Source organism: Lissotriton helveticus, chromosome 6 (genome assembly GCF_964261635.1).
Source record: "Lissotriton helveticus chromosome 6, aLisHel1.1, whole genome shotgun sequence".
In the NCBI taxonomy this organism is placed as follows: Eukaryota; Metazoa; Chordata; class Amphibia; order Caudata; family Salamandridae; genus Lissotriton; species Lissotriton helveticus.
The window spans coordinates 1,821,924,362-1,821,938,448 of NC_136067.1; the positions used below are offsets into that span (position 1 = coordinate 1,821,924,362).

At 50.5% G+C, this 14,087-nt stretch overlaps 1 protein-coding gene across 2 annotated transcripts in view; it reads right to left on the reverse strand.

The window, feature by feature from the left end:
* UBR2 (ubiquitin protein ligase E3 component n-recognin 2) overlaps positions 1 to 14,087 on the reverse strand; it is a 1,610,484-nt gene that overhangs the window by 523,474 nt on the left and 1,072,923 nt on the right. For both annotated transcript variants that reach the window (XM_078649714.1, XM_078649715.1), the window contains exon 37: positions 3,210 to 3,306. In XM_078649714.1, coding sequence (XP_078505840.1) covers positions 3,210 to 3,306 — 97 coding nt within the window. The remainder of the gene's footprint in view (positions 1 to 3,209; positions 3,307 to 14,087) is intronic.

The window sequence follows — 14,087 nt, forward strand, 5'->3', positions numbered from 1 at the left end:
GACCTCGGTGGTGCCGTACCGAGCCAAGGTGTAAGAGGCGCCGGCATAAAAGGCATAAATGGAGCTGGGGCGTACGACTGAGAAATGCCCAAATTGTACGATAATGGACCCATGGGACCAACAGGTGCTCCAGCGGGGTACATCGCCCTGGAATACACTCCAAACATCGCATTGAGAAAATGCGAGGGGTCCTGACCAGGACCAGGAAAGGGAGGGTACGAACCTACCGGATGTTCCAATGGAGTCGTTCCGACACCTGTTCACTCTGACCTTCTGGGTCCACAGGAGTCTCCATCGGAGCCGGAGTCTGAGGAATTACTTCTTCTTCCTCTTCATGTTCCGAAGGATGTAAAGATACCGGATCCGGTTCCGGAGTCGGAGAACCTTCGATTGACAAAGCAGGAGAAGGAGAAACAAAGTCCTTATGGTGTTTGCGAGACTTTTTCTTTGAATCAGAAGATTCCTTCCCTGAATGATGTTTTGAACTGTGCTTCCTCCTCTTGTGCTTTCTCTTCGAGGAGCTCGAAGCGTGACCCGAAGCCGACTTGGATCCAGACCTAGATCTCTCCCTGGACCTCGACTTCGCTCTGGATCTCGACTTCGCTCTGGATCTCGACTTCGCTCTGGATCTCGACTTCGCTCTGGATCTCGACTCCGCTCTGGATCTCGAACCCGCTCTGGATCTCGACGCCGATCTCGACGTCGATCGAGACCTATGCTTCGACTTCGAGCGTCTCGACGTTGACCTCGAAGATCTTCCAGTATCTTGTCCTTTTACCTTCGCGAGAAGTAGCTTTGCTTCACGCTCACGAAGCGTCTTCGGGTTCATTTTAAAACAGGAACTACAGTTCTTAACGTCGTGAACCGAACCAAGACACCACAAACAATCCTTATGTGGGTCAGTGATAGACATCATGCGGGCACAAGACCTACATTGTTTAAATCCTGTCTTCCTCGACGACATCCTCTGATGAAGAATTAAGACGCAAAGGAGAAACAGTGACAATAAAATAACAGCTAGATACTAAGTATCGCAGAAGATCCCGAAAACCGTTAGCGTCGAAGACGCGGAAAAAAGGGAACTGACGTCATCACGCCGGCGTGGGCCTGATAAGGGGTCGGTGACGTCAGACGGAGTCGCGTGCGATGCCGTGCTCCTGTGACGTCGTCCACGTCGGCGTGCTACGAAGAAAATTTCCGAACGTTGCTGACGCAAGGGGGATATTCACAAGGTGAGGAATCCACACAGCAGATGTATCTATCAGAAAACAGGCCAGAGGAGCTCACTCCGGATCCGTGTTGCATGCGGAAAAGAAGGAAACTGACGTCAGCGCGCCAGGAGGGATTTCTATGACCTTGCTGACGTCACGTACGAGGACGATGTCAGGGTGGGATGGTGTGGCACTGTCCCCCGGCGTGCAGAGGTGCTGCTGCAAAAAATTCCCGGATCCAGTCTCATGCCTGGTGATATTCTAAGTTAAGGAATCTGCGGCTAGATGTCTCTATCAGATACTGGCTCCAGGGGTGGCATCAAACCAGTCGTGACAATCTGAGCCCACAGAAGAGTGGCTATTCAGTATTCCACCAACCTTCGCCGCCCTCTATACAAAATTACAGCATTGCATAACAATGATAATAGAAAGCTGCATGACAGACAAAGATGGTGATCTATAACTGAAACAGTGATGTCTAAAGTAAAAAAAACAGAGGTCTGTGATGGACAAGCCATCATAGAAGTAACAAGCCCATTGGATAAGAGCATCTAAAACAAAGATGTAGAGGTTGGAACACCTAGACCAAGTCTTTTGATGTCAGGGTGTGAGGAGATCTTCGAGAAATGGGATTATTTAACAGAGTGAAATTGTGCAACCCGTTATCAATTTGGAGCATTTCACTCCTTAACCTTTGTTTCATATTTTTTGTTTCCTAAAAGGGTCTTTAAAGGAGTATAGAGTTAGATTTGTTTCTTCAGTCTACCCACTTTTGCTCGAAAAGGAGGCAGATCACTATATATCGGTCTCTGTATATCTAAACACGGAATGAAGCACAGCAGCCTGCTATATTCTGTGGTATTCAGCTTATACCTTGACCTTATTGTCACAATTTGGGGCCGTGTTTCAAGCATTATGTCTGGGATTCATTAAGCATCCTGTTATCAGAAAATATCTTGATAGATGTGGAAGTAGAGGAACAAGAGGTGGAATTTCCTGAACTTAACAAAGATCATGACTCCTTATCAAGTCCAAAATTGTAATTTACAAAGAGACCAGTCCTGTAGTTTTCTTTAGCATTCTGTGGAGTGACTTCCAGGTTGATGAGTAAGGTGGCAGAACCATAAAAGAAAGTACATTGTTGATTCTTAGCATGATGCACATTTCTCTCTTCTCCATTACTGAAAAGTTCAAGAATATCTATCTGTGCACATCCATCTGAATATGGATGGCAAACAAATAAAGGTTTATATTAATATGTGAGATGTCTGGGTTAGATTGAAGCAGATAATTACTTTATCTTTTGGTCACACCACTTACATTTCTAGTCCATGACCAAATGTTTTGTGATCCCTACACTAAAATCAAATAAATACACCCTCCTCAAAAGAAACAGCCATAATAGTTAGTAAAGTTTAGGAAACACAACTTGCTTGGATAGGCATGACCAATCTTCACATCTAGTAACTCAAGGATCGGATAGTCAAATTACATGTTATGCCAACATTTTAAACAGACCCCTACAAGTTTCTTTGGAGAGTCTATAATAGGCTTACATTCTCTTTCATCGGATTGCAGTTTGTAAACATCATTACTGTATTGAAAAAAACTAAAAGAGTGCTATACATCAATAGCTAATTATTTAATACTTTTGTAATTTTCATAATTGTAAATGTCTCTTTTGGAAAAAAACTTTTGTTTTTTAAACTTTTGTGCACCTCTTATGATCTACTTGCCAAGCGATCAGTAACCTGTACGTGGTCTCTACACTGTCTAAAACTGAAGTACATGATATTAATGAAAAACAAATCCAGCTCGACTTTCCGGACTATCACTGCAAACAAAATCAACTTAATTCACTGTGGGAAACTTTGCTGACAAAACCATACGGTTTTTAGGACCCACGATCCCCATTTTTAGAACTTTAGTACCCTAGGATTTAAACACTGACACACAGCAAAATATTGCACAGACTGATAGACACATTTTCATACTCACATCCAAAAAGAGAACAGAACTGTGACTGCACCACAGAAAGAGGTACGATTGTCCAGTGAGCTGCAGCAAACCTGGTTAATGACTTCAGACAGTCATCCTGAAAAAGATCATAAAAATAAATGTCTGTTACAAATGAAGACAATAATTGCAACAATATCCACCCTTAGAAAAATTGCAAATAATGTTAGAAGATGCAAAAACGATATTCGCAGTTTTCTTTAGAAGAATCAGTCTTCACTGTCAAGCAGGTGAAAGCAGGAGTTCTTTGAAGTTAATCCGGAGATATTATAGCAATTCAAGATTGCAACTGGTTTAACATGGGCTCATTAGAATGTCAAAGATTATGCCTAAGAACGTCTGTGTACAGAAGACCATTTGCATATTAAGGAAATTAGTTGATGAACATAATAAACAGATGATACTCCATGTAAGTGTAGGGAATTTAGAGCTCCACTCTGAATACTCAAAGCAGGATATTCCAGTGTTCTGTTCAGAAGCAAAGGATAGCCAAACCAATAAACTACTCTGATAGAAGGAAGCAGGGCACTCGCCCACCCTTTTCTAGGGTGGTATACTTCATCATAAGTCCCATTTCTAACTCGTGTGGAACTCAGAATTGGGCACAAAGGTTTCCGCTGTTACTCTTAGGTACTGATTTGTGGGGAATTAACACACTGCAAACCATGTGAGTTTTCGACAAGTTTTGGGCAATTGAATCCTCCAGTCTTTAATGTGGTGGTTTCTACATGTCCTCTCCCCTCCTGGGGTTCTCCCCTGCAGAGATACAAGATTTATTTTACTGTTACTTGTTTTTTCGGCCCCTTCTGCTACAGCACTCCAGCCCACACAGGATGCGACAGATGGAGGACCTCTTCCTACCTCAAAGACCCTACCTATTGCAGCTAGGGGTGAGAAGGTTCAGTCAATCTATAATCTTGAATACCATTCCAACCTGGTTTTACAAGAACTATTCATGAGCCTACTGTCTCCCTCAGGGTCTCTGCCCTTATTCATAACATCCTGGTCCTTCATTCTATTTTATGCCCCCTAAGGCTGTGCTGCTTCACTGTCCATAGTCGTCCATTTATCTTTAAGTTTCCCCTCCCATCTTCAGTTCAACACAGTAGAAACTCCTGGTCCACTGATCACTATTCTCTTCTTCCTGTAAACCTGGCTCTCCAAGACCTACACGTTCTAAACATACTCATTCCTAGCTCCAATATTCTTCCGCTGCCCATATTGGGCCCTTACTTATCTCACCCTCCTCTTCTGTTCCACGCCCAAATGGGTTAATACCATTTCTTCAGGATCTACATGTAGAAGTTACTCATTTATACAACTTTTTATCTAGATTGTAGCTACATTAACCTGATGATTTACCCTATGTACATGCCTAATTATGGGAACTTGTGTGTTAAAAATCCAGAAGAACCTAATTATAGGTAGTCAGGGCCCCATCAGAAGCAGCGACATGGCACCCTTTCAGTTCACTGACTGACCATTATAGGTGTGCGTGCACACATGTCTACCACAGTCATCCACAAATCCTCTCATTTCCTTTGATGGTTGTTTAGATAATAAAGGGTGCATCCCAAGAGCTGCTTTAGAAATGTTAATCAACTACACTCGCCCTTTTTCACAATCTTGGCTTCTCTGTGAATTAGAAGAAATGGTGACCGACTACCACCCAGTGAATCTAATTTATGAGAGGAAAATGAATCAGCCGACAAAGAGTTATCCATTTCGGACTGCGGTATTTACCTTGACAGAGAACATATTGAGAGTGCACCTAAATTTGGACTGTGAATGTACCATCTCTAAGTCAAGGATGCACTGAAAGGTAATAATGAATACATCAACACTGTGACTGAGGCACAAGTTACTTACCTTCGGTAACGATATATCTGTAAGAAACAGTAGTTAGTGTTAGATTCCTTAGCTTAGAATATCCCCAGGCGTCAGCTGGATCCAGAAAGTTTTGCGTAGCAGTACCCTTGCACGTCGGTAGGCGTCGTCCGCGGCTCCACGTCCGTTGTCGGCATCGTTGGCGCCATGATGACGTCATCGGAGTCCTTAGACGCCGCCCTCGGGCGCTGACGTCAGTTCTTATACATAGCTTTTCCGTGCCAGAAACGCAGAGCCATGATAAAAGCCGACACTGCTGCCATGAAACTAGGGCCCTCAAAGGAATTATTAACCCTGGATATCGGTTCGCAGAACGGGGAGGATGATTGGGGCGGTAAGGACTCTAACACTAACTACTGTTTCTTACAGATATATCGTTACCGAAGGTAAGTAACTTGTGCATCTGAAAGAAACAGGTTAGGGTTAGATTCCTTACCTTGGAATAGATACCCCAGCAATACCAAACCCGGTGGTGGGTCTGCGAACCAAGATCACACCAGAAAGTGCTGGAGCACCGAACAGCAAAAGAAGCCATCTCTCCGGACTTGGCTGTCCAGGAAGGAGTGTCTAGCGAACGTGTGCAGGGAGTCCCACGTAGCTGCCTGACAGATGTCCTGCAAGGGGACTCCCGGACCCAGGGCAGTAGTAGTCGCCGTGGCCCGAGTGGAGTGGGCAAGCAGCCCCACCAGAGGCTCCTTCTTAGCCAGAGAGGAACAGGCCTTAATGCACAAAACGACCCATTGAGAAATGGTGCGTTTGTGCACTGTCCGTCCTTTCTTAGCGCCCACGTAACCAACAAAGTGCTGGTCGTCCACCCGGAACTAGCATGTGCGGTCCAAATAAAATGAGAGCGCACGTTTTGGGTCCAGACGGTGGAGCCTCTCTTCCTCTTTTGAGGGATGCGGAGGCGGAAAGAAGGTGGGCAAAGTGATGGACTGCCCGATGTGGAAGGCTGTAACAACCTTGGGCAGGAAAGAGGGACGTGTTTTTAAGACAACTTTGCCAGGAAGGACAGAAAGGAAAGGAGGCTTAGAAGAAAGAGCCTGGAGCTCGCTCACCCTCCTGGCAGAGGTGATGGCAACCAGGAATGCAGTCTTAAGAGTAAGAAGATGGAGAGGACAATTGTGAAGTGGCTCAAAGGGAGCGCACATCAAATAAGTTTAAATAAGGTTCAAGTCCCACTGAGGCATCACGAAAGGAACAGGAGGAAACATGTGAGTGATGCCCTACAAGAATTTTTGTGGAGGTTCGCCTGGCTGCCAGAATGATATCACAGACTTTAGGAGGCAAAGTCAAATGGCCTTAACTGTCGCCGGTCAATCTCCACGCATGTAGGTGGAGACTGGACAGGTTCGGGTGGAGGACCATCCCCTGCTGCTGCGACAGAAGGTCCTCCTAAAGAGACAGAAGAATCGCGAGATCGACTGACATGCTAAGTAGCTCGGAATACCAGTATCTTCGTGCCCAGTCCTGAACCACAAGGATGACTTGGCCCCGGTCTTGCCTGCTCTTCTTCAGCACTCTGGGCAGAAGTAGTATAGGCAGAAAGGCATACGGCAGCTCCACTCGCGACGAAAAACGTCTGGAAATTCCAACGCGCAGAACTGATGACATTGCGCGTTCTCTTCGGTGGCGAATAGATCTAACCAAGGCTCTCCCCACTGCCGAAAGAGAACTTGCACCACGTCCGAGATCAGACGCCATTCGTGATCCATCATGCACCGACGGCTGAGTTTGTCCGCCCTGGCGTTCAGGGAACCTGCCAGGTGTTGAACCACCAGGGTGATGCCCTGGTGTTCCAGCTATTGCCAGAGGCGGAGAGCCTCCTGGCAAAGGGTCCACGACCCCACCCCGCCCTGTTTGTTGCAGTACCACATGGCGATGGTGTTGTCCGTGAACACCTGCCCCACGCTTCCCCGGACAGAGGGAAGGAATGCCTTCAGTGCAAGCCGGATGTCCCGCAGCTCCAGAAGGTTGATGTGGAACCGGGACTCCGCCGGAGAGCAGAGGCCTCTGATCTCCGCCTCTCCCATGTGACCCCCCCATTCCAGGAGGCACGCATCCGTCACAACTACGTGCCCCAGTTAGGGTAGGGAGAGGGATCTGCCGCTGACCCAATCGCGGTCCGTGAGCCACCACTACAACTGTCTCGCTGTGCCCTCCGAGATCAGGACATGGTCGGACAGGTTGCCCTGATGCTGGGCCCACTGAAACTTCAGGTCCCACTGCAGAGCCCGCATCCGCCACCTGGCGTGATGCACCAGAAGGATGCAGGAGGCCATCAGCCCCAGAAGCCACAGCGTCAACCTGACCGAGACCCGGGATAAAGGCTGAAAGATCGGAATCAGAGCCTGAATATCCCAAACGCGCTGTTCGGGAGGATAAACCCGAAACTGCGCCAAATCCAGAACCGCTCCGATGAAGAGGAGCTTTTGAGAGGGGCACAAGTGTGACTTCGGCACATTGATGGTGTAGGAGAGTGGGGTCTGCAATCCTATGGTCACCCCAGATTTTTGCTTTTTGCTTCACTGGTTTACGACTTTCCCTGGCTGTGGGCCTGCTAATCAGATCCACAGCCTAGCTGTTCTCTCTAAATTGACATCCATGTACTTTAGGCGCATTTACCAATTGGTACTGGGCTACCTTAACAGTCCCTGTACAGTGTACCTTAGGTACCCAGGGCATAGGTGTACCTAAGGCCTACCAGGGGCTGAAGCATGTATTATGCCACCCCTGGCTGGCCATCTAAACAGACACAACTGGCTGGTAAGACAGCTGGGGCAAGGTGGTGTAATCACCCTTTGCTGTAGATATAGTTACCTATATCTAACCCCAAAATGGACACATATTCCCATCAGTCACTCCTATGGCAGGCCTTATCAATCCTGAAGGTAGAGTGCTTGGAATTATGTGAGATGGTGCTCTAGCATGAGCTGAGCCTGTCTGCAGCTTGCGGAACCAAGTCCTTATAGCTGTTCCATGATAACGCTATACCATATACTCTTAAGTGCATTATAATCCTCGCGGTTGAATGCTAACTCTGTTATAACATTATCAAAACATGTCGAGTAAGGTGTCATACGAATTGGAATACTACCCCCTCGCCAATTCTGGCGACGGGGGTAGCATTCCACCCTTCTAGAGGGACACGACATGTATGTAACTGTGAACCCCGGTTAAAGTTAACTCGAGCCTCATCACAAAATGGATGCTGCCACCACAGACACAAGTTTGACCTCCTGCTGCTGGGAGTCCTTCCAGCGAGGGAGGCCTGGACAAAGGGTTTCCTGCCTTGGGAGGTGCTAGCACCACCCCAGACAGGATTTTGTGTATTGAGGTAGGGAGGCCTGAAAGGAATGAGACATGCCTGGGGCATACAAGGTGCCCTGCGCATAGACCGGTTCAAACCAGTTGCTGTGGCACTCCAGCTCCAGTTCCGGCGCGAAACCGGACAAAGGATAGGGGGTGTAACCACCCCCCTTCCTGGTCCCACCCATGGGAGGGACCTAGTCACCAGTACAGCCCCCTTTAGGAGAATTAAGGTAGGAGCTGGTCCCATTCCAAATTAGATTTATCCTGACAACTTTACAAGAAGAAACTCTGGACTTCGACGTTCTGCTCCACAGAAGACTGAAGAATCTCCCTTGTGGGCAAGGAGTGTCCACCCTGCAACTGCAGGCACCATCAAGCGGTCCACTTTGTCGTCCTTCCTGCCGGATCCAGACTTCAGAGCCCGACAAGACCCGGACTCCCAGACCTCTCCGACCTCTACCTACATCTGCAGCACAGCTGAGATCCGTGGGTGCGACGAGACACATGGGACCGGCCATCTTGAAGAGACTGCACTTCGCTTCCAGCACGACTTCTGAGGCATCCTCGAGAAAGTGCTTTGGGGATTGAGAAGCCCCAGCCCCGCACAGCTCCTGCATCAAAGATCAGCCCTCCAGCATCCACGAGATCTGCGTGGGGCCCTTTTGCTTGATTGCTGCTCGACGCGTTGTCTGGTCACTTGCCGGCTGGCTAGTGACCTACTAGACGACGATCCAAGAAATCTACACTGCTGGTCTGGTTTCTCCAGACTGGCCCTTGCTACCTTTCAAAATAGGTGCACCCTGGACCCTCCTGGTCCACTCCAGACGCCGTTTCCACTCACCGCGTGGGTTGCCTTTGCCAAGGCATGTTGCCTCCAAATCCGGATCCGACACCGCCGACAGCGAGAGCCTGCGTGGGACAGCTCGTGCCTCCATCCTGGTCATCGAAGACACCTCCTGGTCCACGTGGCTGCAGAGACAAGCGTCCACTCTTCACCTGATCGCGACAACAGCATCTGGTTCCCTCCTGGTTCCACACCGGTCACTGGCTAGTGACTTTGAACACTGTCCCCTCTGCTTTCAGGTCCTCTTCTTCCTCGATCCACCCGTGGATCGCTCCGGACATCTTCCTCCTGGTCGCCTGCAGCATCTTTCTTCAAGGCTCCATAGACTTCGACGCGGAAACCCGACACACTTTGACACCTATGCACCCGCAGCCCGTGGGTGAGGTAACAAGAGCATTTCGGTGCTCAAGGGTAGATTAACTCTCCTAGTGTCCAGATTTCCAGTCGTTTTAGTCCTAGATAGTAAAGACTGTCCATACTCACCTTTTTTGTAAACTATACTGGCCATTGACTTTGTTCCGCATCTCGCGTGTGAGTTCACACTCTGCACACGCGTCCCGTGGGCCTCCTGTTACTTACCTAAGGTCAGGATAGTGTAGTCCCAGCGATCCTACAGCCTCTGGACAGCTCCATTCCTTCTATCGACTTCCTTATACCATTTACTTAGTATATGGTTTGCCGTGCCCCTAGGGCACCATTGTAATTTTGTGCAACTTATCGTATTTTTCCTAAGAGATTGTCATGTGCTTAGCCCTCTGATCTCATAAAGAGTTCGGAGGTGTTTGTTATTAATAAATATACTGTTTATTTTTATAACAACCTGTGTGATGTCCTTTCATCTGGTATTCAAGGGGTTATATGTGGCAAAACAGCTGGCTTCCCATGCCAAAAGAGTTTAGCCTAAGACTGCTTTGTCCATGCTACCATTAGGATAGCTGGTCTATAAGGTTGACTTACAACCAATCACCATAAGGGTTGTTTGGACTGATACAAGGTGATCACTAGAACTAGTGAGCATCATATAACAGGCCAACTTCTCACAGATGGAAAACCCCAGCAAGTGCAGGAGGTCGGCCGTCGTCTGGAGGTGGGTGACGACTGTCTGGGGCGAGCCCGCCTTCAACAACCAGTCGTCGAGATAGAGGAAGACGGACACTTCTAACCACCGCCATCACTTTCGTGAACACCCGTGGGGCGCTGGTAAGGCCAAAGGGAGGCACGGTGAACTGAAAGTCCTCGTGGCCTGCCGTGAACCGCAGAAAACGCCGGTGGGCCGGCAGGCCGGGGATGTGGAAATAGGCGTCCTGCAAGTCCAACGCTACCATCCAGTCTCCGGGGTCCAGGGCAGCTAAGACCTGAGCCAAAGTCAGCATCTTGAACTACTTCTTCCGGAGGAAGCCGTTGACGTTCCGCAGGTCCAAGATAGGGCGTAGGCCCTCTTTGCCCTTCTTGGGAACCAGAAAGTAGTGGGAATAGCAACCACACCCTACTTCTGGACCAGGAACGCGCTCGATGGCCCCCTTGGCCAAGAGGGCCGATACTTCCTCTTGCAGAAGTTGAAAGTGATCCCCCGACACGCGGTGGTACTGCGGTGGCATGGCTGGAGGAGTCACCTCGAAGGGGAGGGAGTAGCCCCTTCGGACGATTTGCAGCACCCACCTGTCCTAAGTGATGTCGCGCCAGTGGAGGAGGTGATGTTTGACCCTGCCCCCAACTGGCGTCAAATGGGCCTGAAAGCTCGGTCTAGGAGGGCTTTGCGGCAGATGCTGCGAGGGTGGGTGTGGGCTAGCCTCGCAGTTGTCCCCTGGCACCGCCACGGTGGTTACCACGTCCGCCGCTGCGCTGGATGTTAGACTGCGGCCCGTGACTGGCAGGACGTGAAAGGGCGCCGCCACGAAAGGAGCGAAAGGCAGAAGATGGCTGACGCAGGCCCGACAGGCCCAAGGACTTGGCCGTAGCCCTGGAGTCCTTGAAGCATTCAAGCGCATGATCTGCCTTGCCACCAAAGAGGTGGCTGCCATCGAACGGCATGTCCATGAGGGTGTTCTGGACATCAGCCGAGAAGTTGGCGGACCTCAGCCAGGCGTGGCGGCGAACCGCCACCGTCATTGACATCCCCCTGCCCAGCGAGTCCGTGGTATCCAGCCCACATTAAATGGAATACCGCGCTGCGTCTCGTCCCTCCGAAGGCACTCCGGCAACACGGCCGCAACCGTATCCCACAGAAAGTGGGTGTAACGGCCAAAAGGCAAGCGGTGTTGACTGACCGCAACCCCAAACTGAGGGAGGAGAAAAGTTTCTTGCCAAACTGTTCATACCTTTTGGATTCCCGATCCGGAGGTGCAGTCGGGAATGCGGACTGGGAAGTAGAGGCTTGGATAACCAGGCTCTCGGGGGTGGCGTGGGTGGACAGAAAACTAGGGTCGCCCGGCGCCTGGCGACGTTCCTATCTACAGGGGAAACTAGTGGGCCTGGACCAGGTGCCCAACAGGACGTCCGTGAGAGCCTCATTAAACGGCAGTAGAGGGTCGGGAGAGCCTGCCTGCGGTTGAAGGACCTCAGTGAGGATATTAGACCTCACAGTCGCGACGGGGAGCTCAAGAGCCAAGACCTTGGCCGCCTTCGTCAGCACCACACTATAAGCAGCCCCCTCCTCCGTAGCCACGGTAGGAGGGGAGTCAAAGCCAGTGTCAGGTGAAGTGTCGAGACCACTGGCTTCCCCTAGGTTGTCTGTCCAGTCCTGAAACGACTGACACGCCAGTGTCAGAGTGTCCTCAGACCCCTCCCAGTCACCCTCGCCCTCCATCTCCTGAAAATCAGGTGCAAAGGACGGAGCCGGATCATAGAAGAATTGCTCTTCTGCCGGTACTGGATCCAGCGGGGCCCTGCGGCGCCGGGACCGAAGTCGCCGACAGTGCCGGGGCCGAAGCACCCGGCCCGCTTGGGCTCCCAGCCGGGACCGTGGGGCTCGAAGGCGCCGCCGAACCCGACGGAGGAGAGAGCGACCTCATGGCCATGAAGAAGGCATCGATCTCCTCTGGCGTCGCGTTCGGCCAAGGGACCGGCGGGTATGGAGCAGGCCGCGATGCCTGTGGCTCCGGTGGAGCCGCGTGGGCGGTGTCGCCCGAACCCCCGGCCGCATCGTGTGAGCATCGGGGGGAGTCGGTAGAGCGATGTCGCCTCTTCGACTTCTTGTGCCTCTTACCTGAGGACTTGGAGCCCGATGAATGGTGACGACTCGCCGAGCTTCGACGACTGTGGCCCCGTGACCGGTCCCTCAACCCCCTCCTGGACCGGGACCGTGAGCGGCGCGGGGCCGACTGCCGGATCTCGAGGCGCTTACGGGACTGCTCCCGCCTAGCCTTTGACATCAGAGCCCGGCAGTCGGGGCACGACTTGTCGTCGTGGTCGGCCCAAAGGCAATAGAGGCACCGGCGGTGGGGATTGGTAACCGACATCAATTGGTGGCAATCGGTACAGGGCTTGAACCCGGGCATCCCTACCGGCACCGAGAGGCGTAAGGCCTCGAAGAGAGATCAAAAAGGATCGAAAAAAGTCAAGTTAAAAAGTGACTAAAGTACTGCTTTTTCCGGATCGGCGCTTGCCGGCGCAGAAAAAAGAAGAACTGACTTCAGCGCGCGAGGGGGGCGTCTAAGTACTCTGGCGATGTCATCACGGCGCCAACGACGCCGACGACAGACGCGGAGCCGCGGACGACGCCTACCGATGCGCAAGGGTACTGCTACGCAAAACCTTCAGGATCCAGTCTGGCGCCTGGGGATATTCTAAGGTAAGGAATCTAACACTAACCTGTTTCTTTCAGATAATACAGACATCAAAGGGAAATACCTACTCTACATCAGAGAATACTGTGACTCTGAGACAGAGAACACACAGACTGAGAGACACTTTTATCCGAGGAATAGTGATCCATACAACAGGCCACGGAGAGAGAAAAGGGAGATAGGCATACTCAGACAGGACATATGCTATACTGGGGCTCACACTCACCCTAAAAAGGAAAACAAATTTTAGGAAACACATTAGCTCTACGTCAGCAGATCAGAACAAAAATAGTGAAAAAATGGATGGTGAGACAAGTAGCAGCTGGCTGACATATGGGTGTTGGTCAAAGGTCTAAAAGTCCATCCACCTACAACATCCCCAAAATACAGAAAGCTCAAAGAGTATAGTCATCCAATGGCATGGTACGTGAATATTGTAACCATAAAAACAGCTAACAGATATATTTTGTCCTAAATATCTTTTACACAAATACCGTTCTGTTTAATAATTTATTTTTTAATAACCTCCATCCAATGGAATGACATTGGGATACCAATTGAGACTTTTTTACCTGCTGTTGCACAAGGATTTGAGACAACTCCTCGCGGAACCCGCTCCGCGGGTCCCGCTTCGTCGGGATAGTGCTCCTGAGGCTTTGGCCCCTGCTGGGTGAGAGACAGGGCTGCGAGCGCGGACCGGGACTCAATTTCCCAAGAGTCCCGGCTTGTCCAAGGCCGAGTCAGCTGGCCCGCTCTCCCTGACCGCCCCGCCTAACCTCCTCAAAAGGACTTCCCTCCTGCTGCTATGTGGGATACCAATTGAGACTTTTTTATCTGCTGTTGCACAAGGATTTGAGACAACTCCTCGCGGAACCCGCTCCGCGGGTCCCGCTTCGTCGGGATAGTGCTCCTGAGGTTTTGGCCCCTGCTGGGTGAGAGACAGGGCTGCGAGCGCGGACCGGGACTCACTTTCCCAAGAGTCCCGGCTTGTCCAAGGCCGAGTCAGCTGGCCCGCTCTCCCTGACCGCCCCG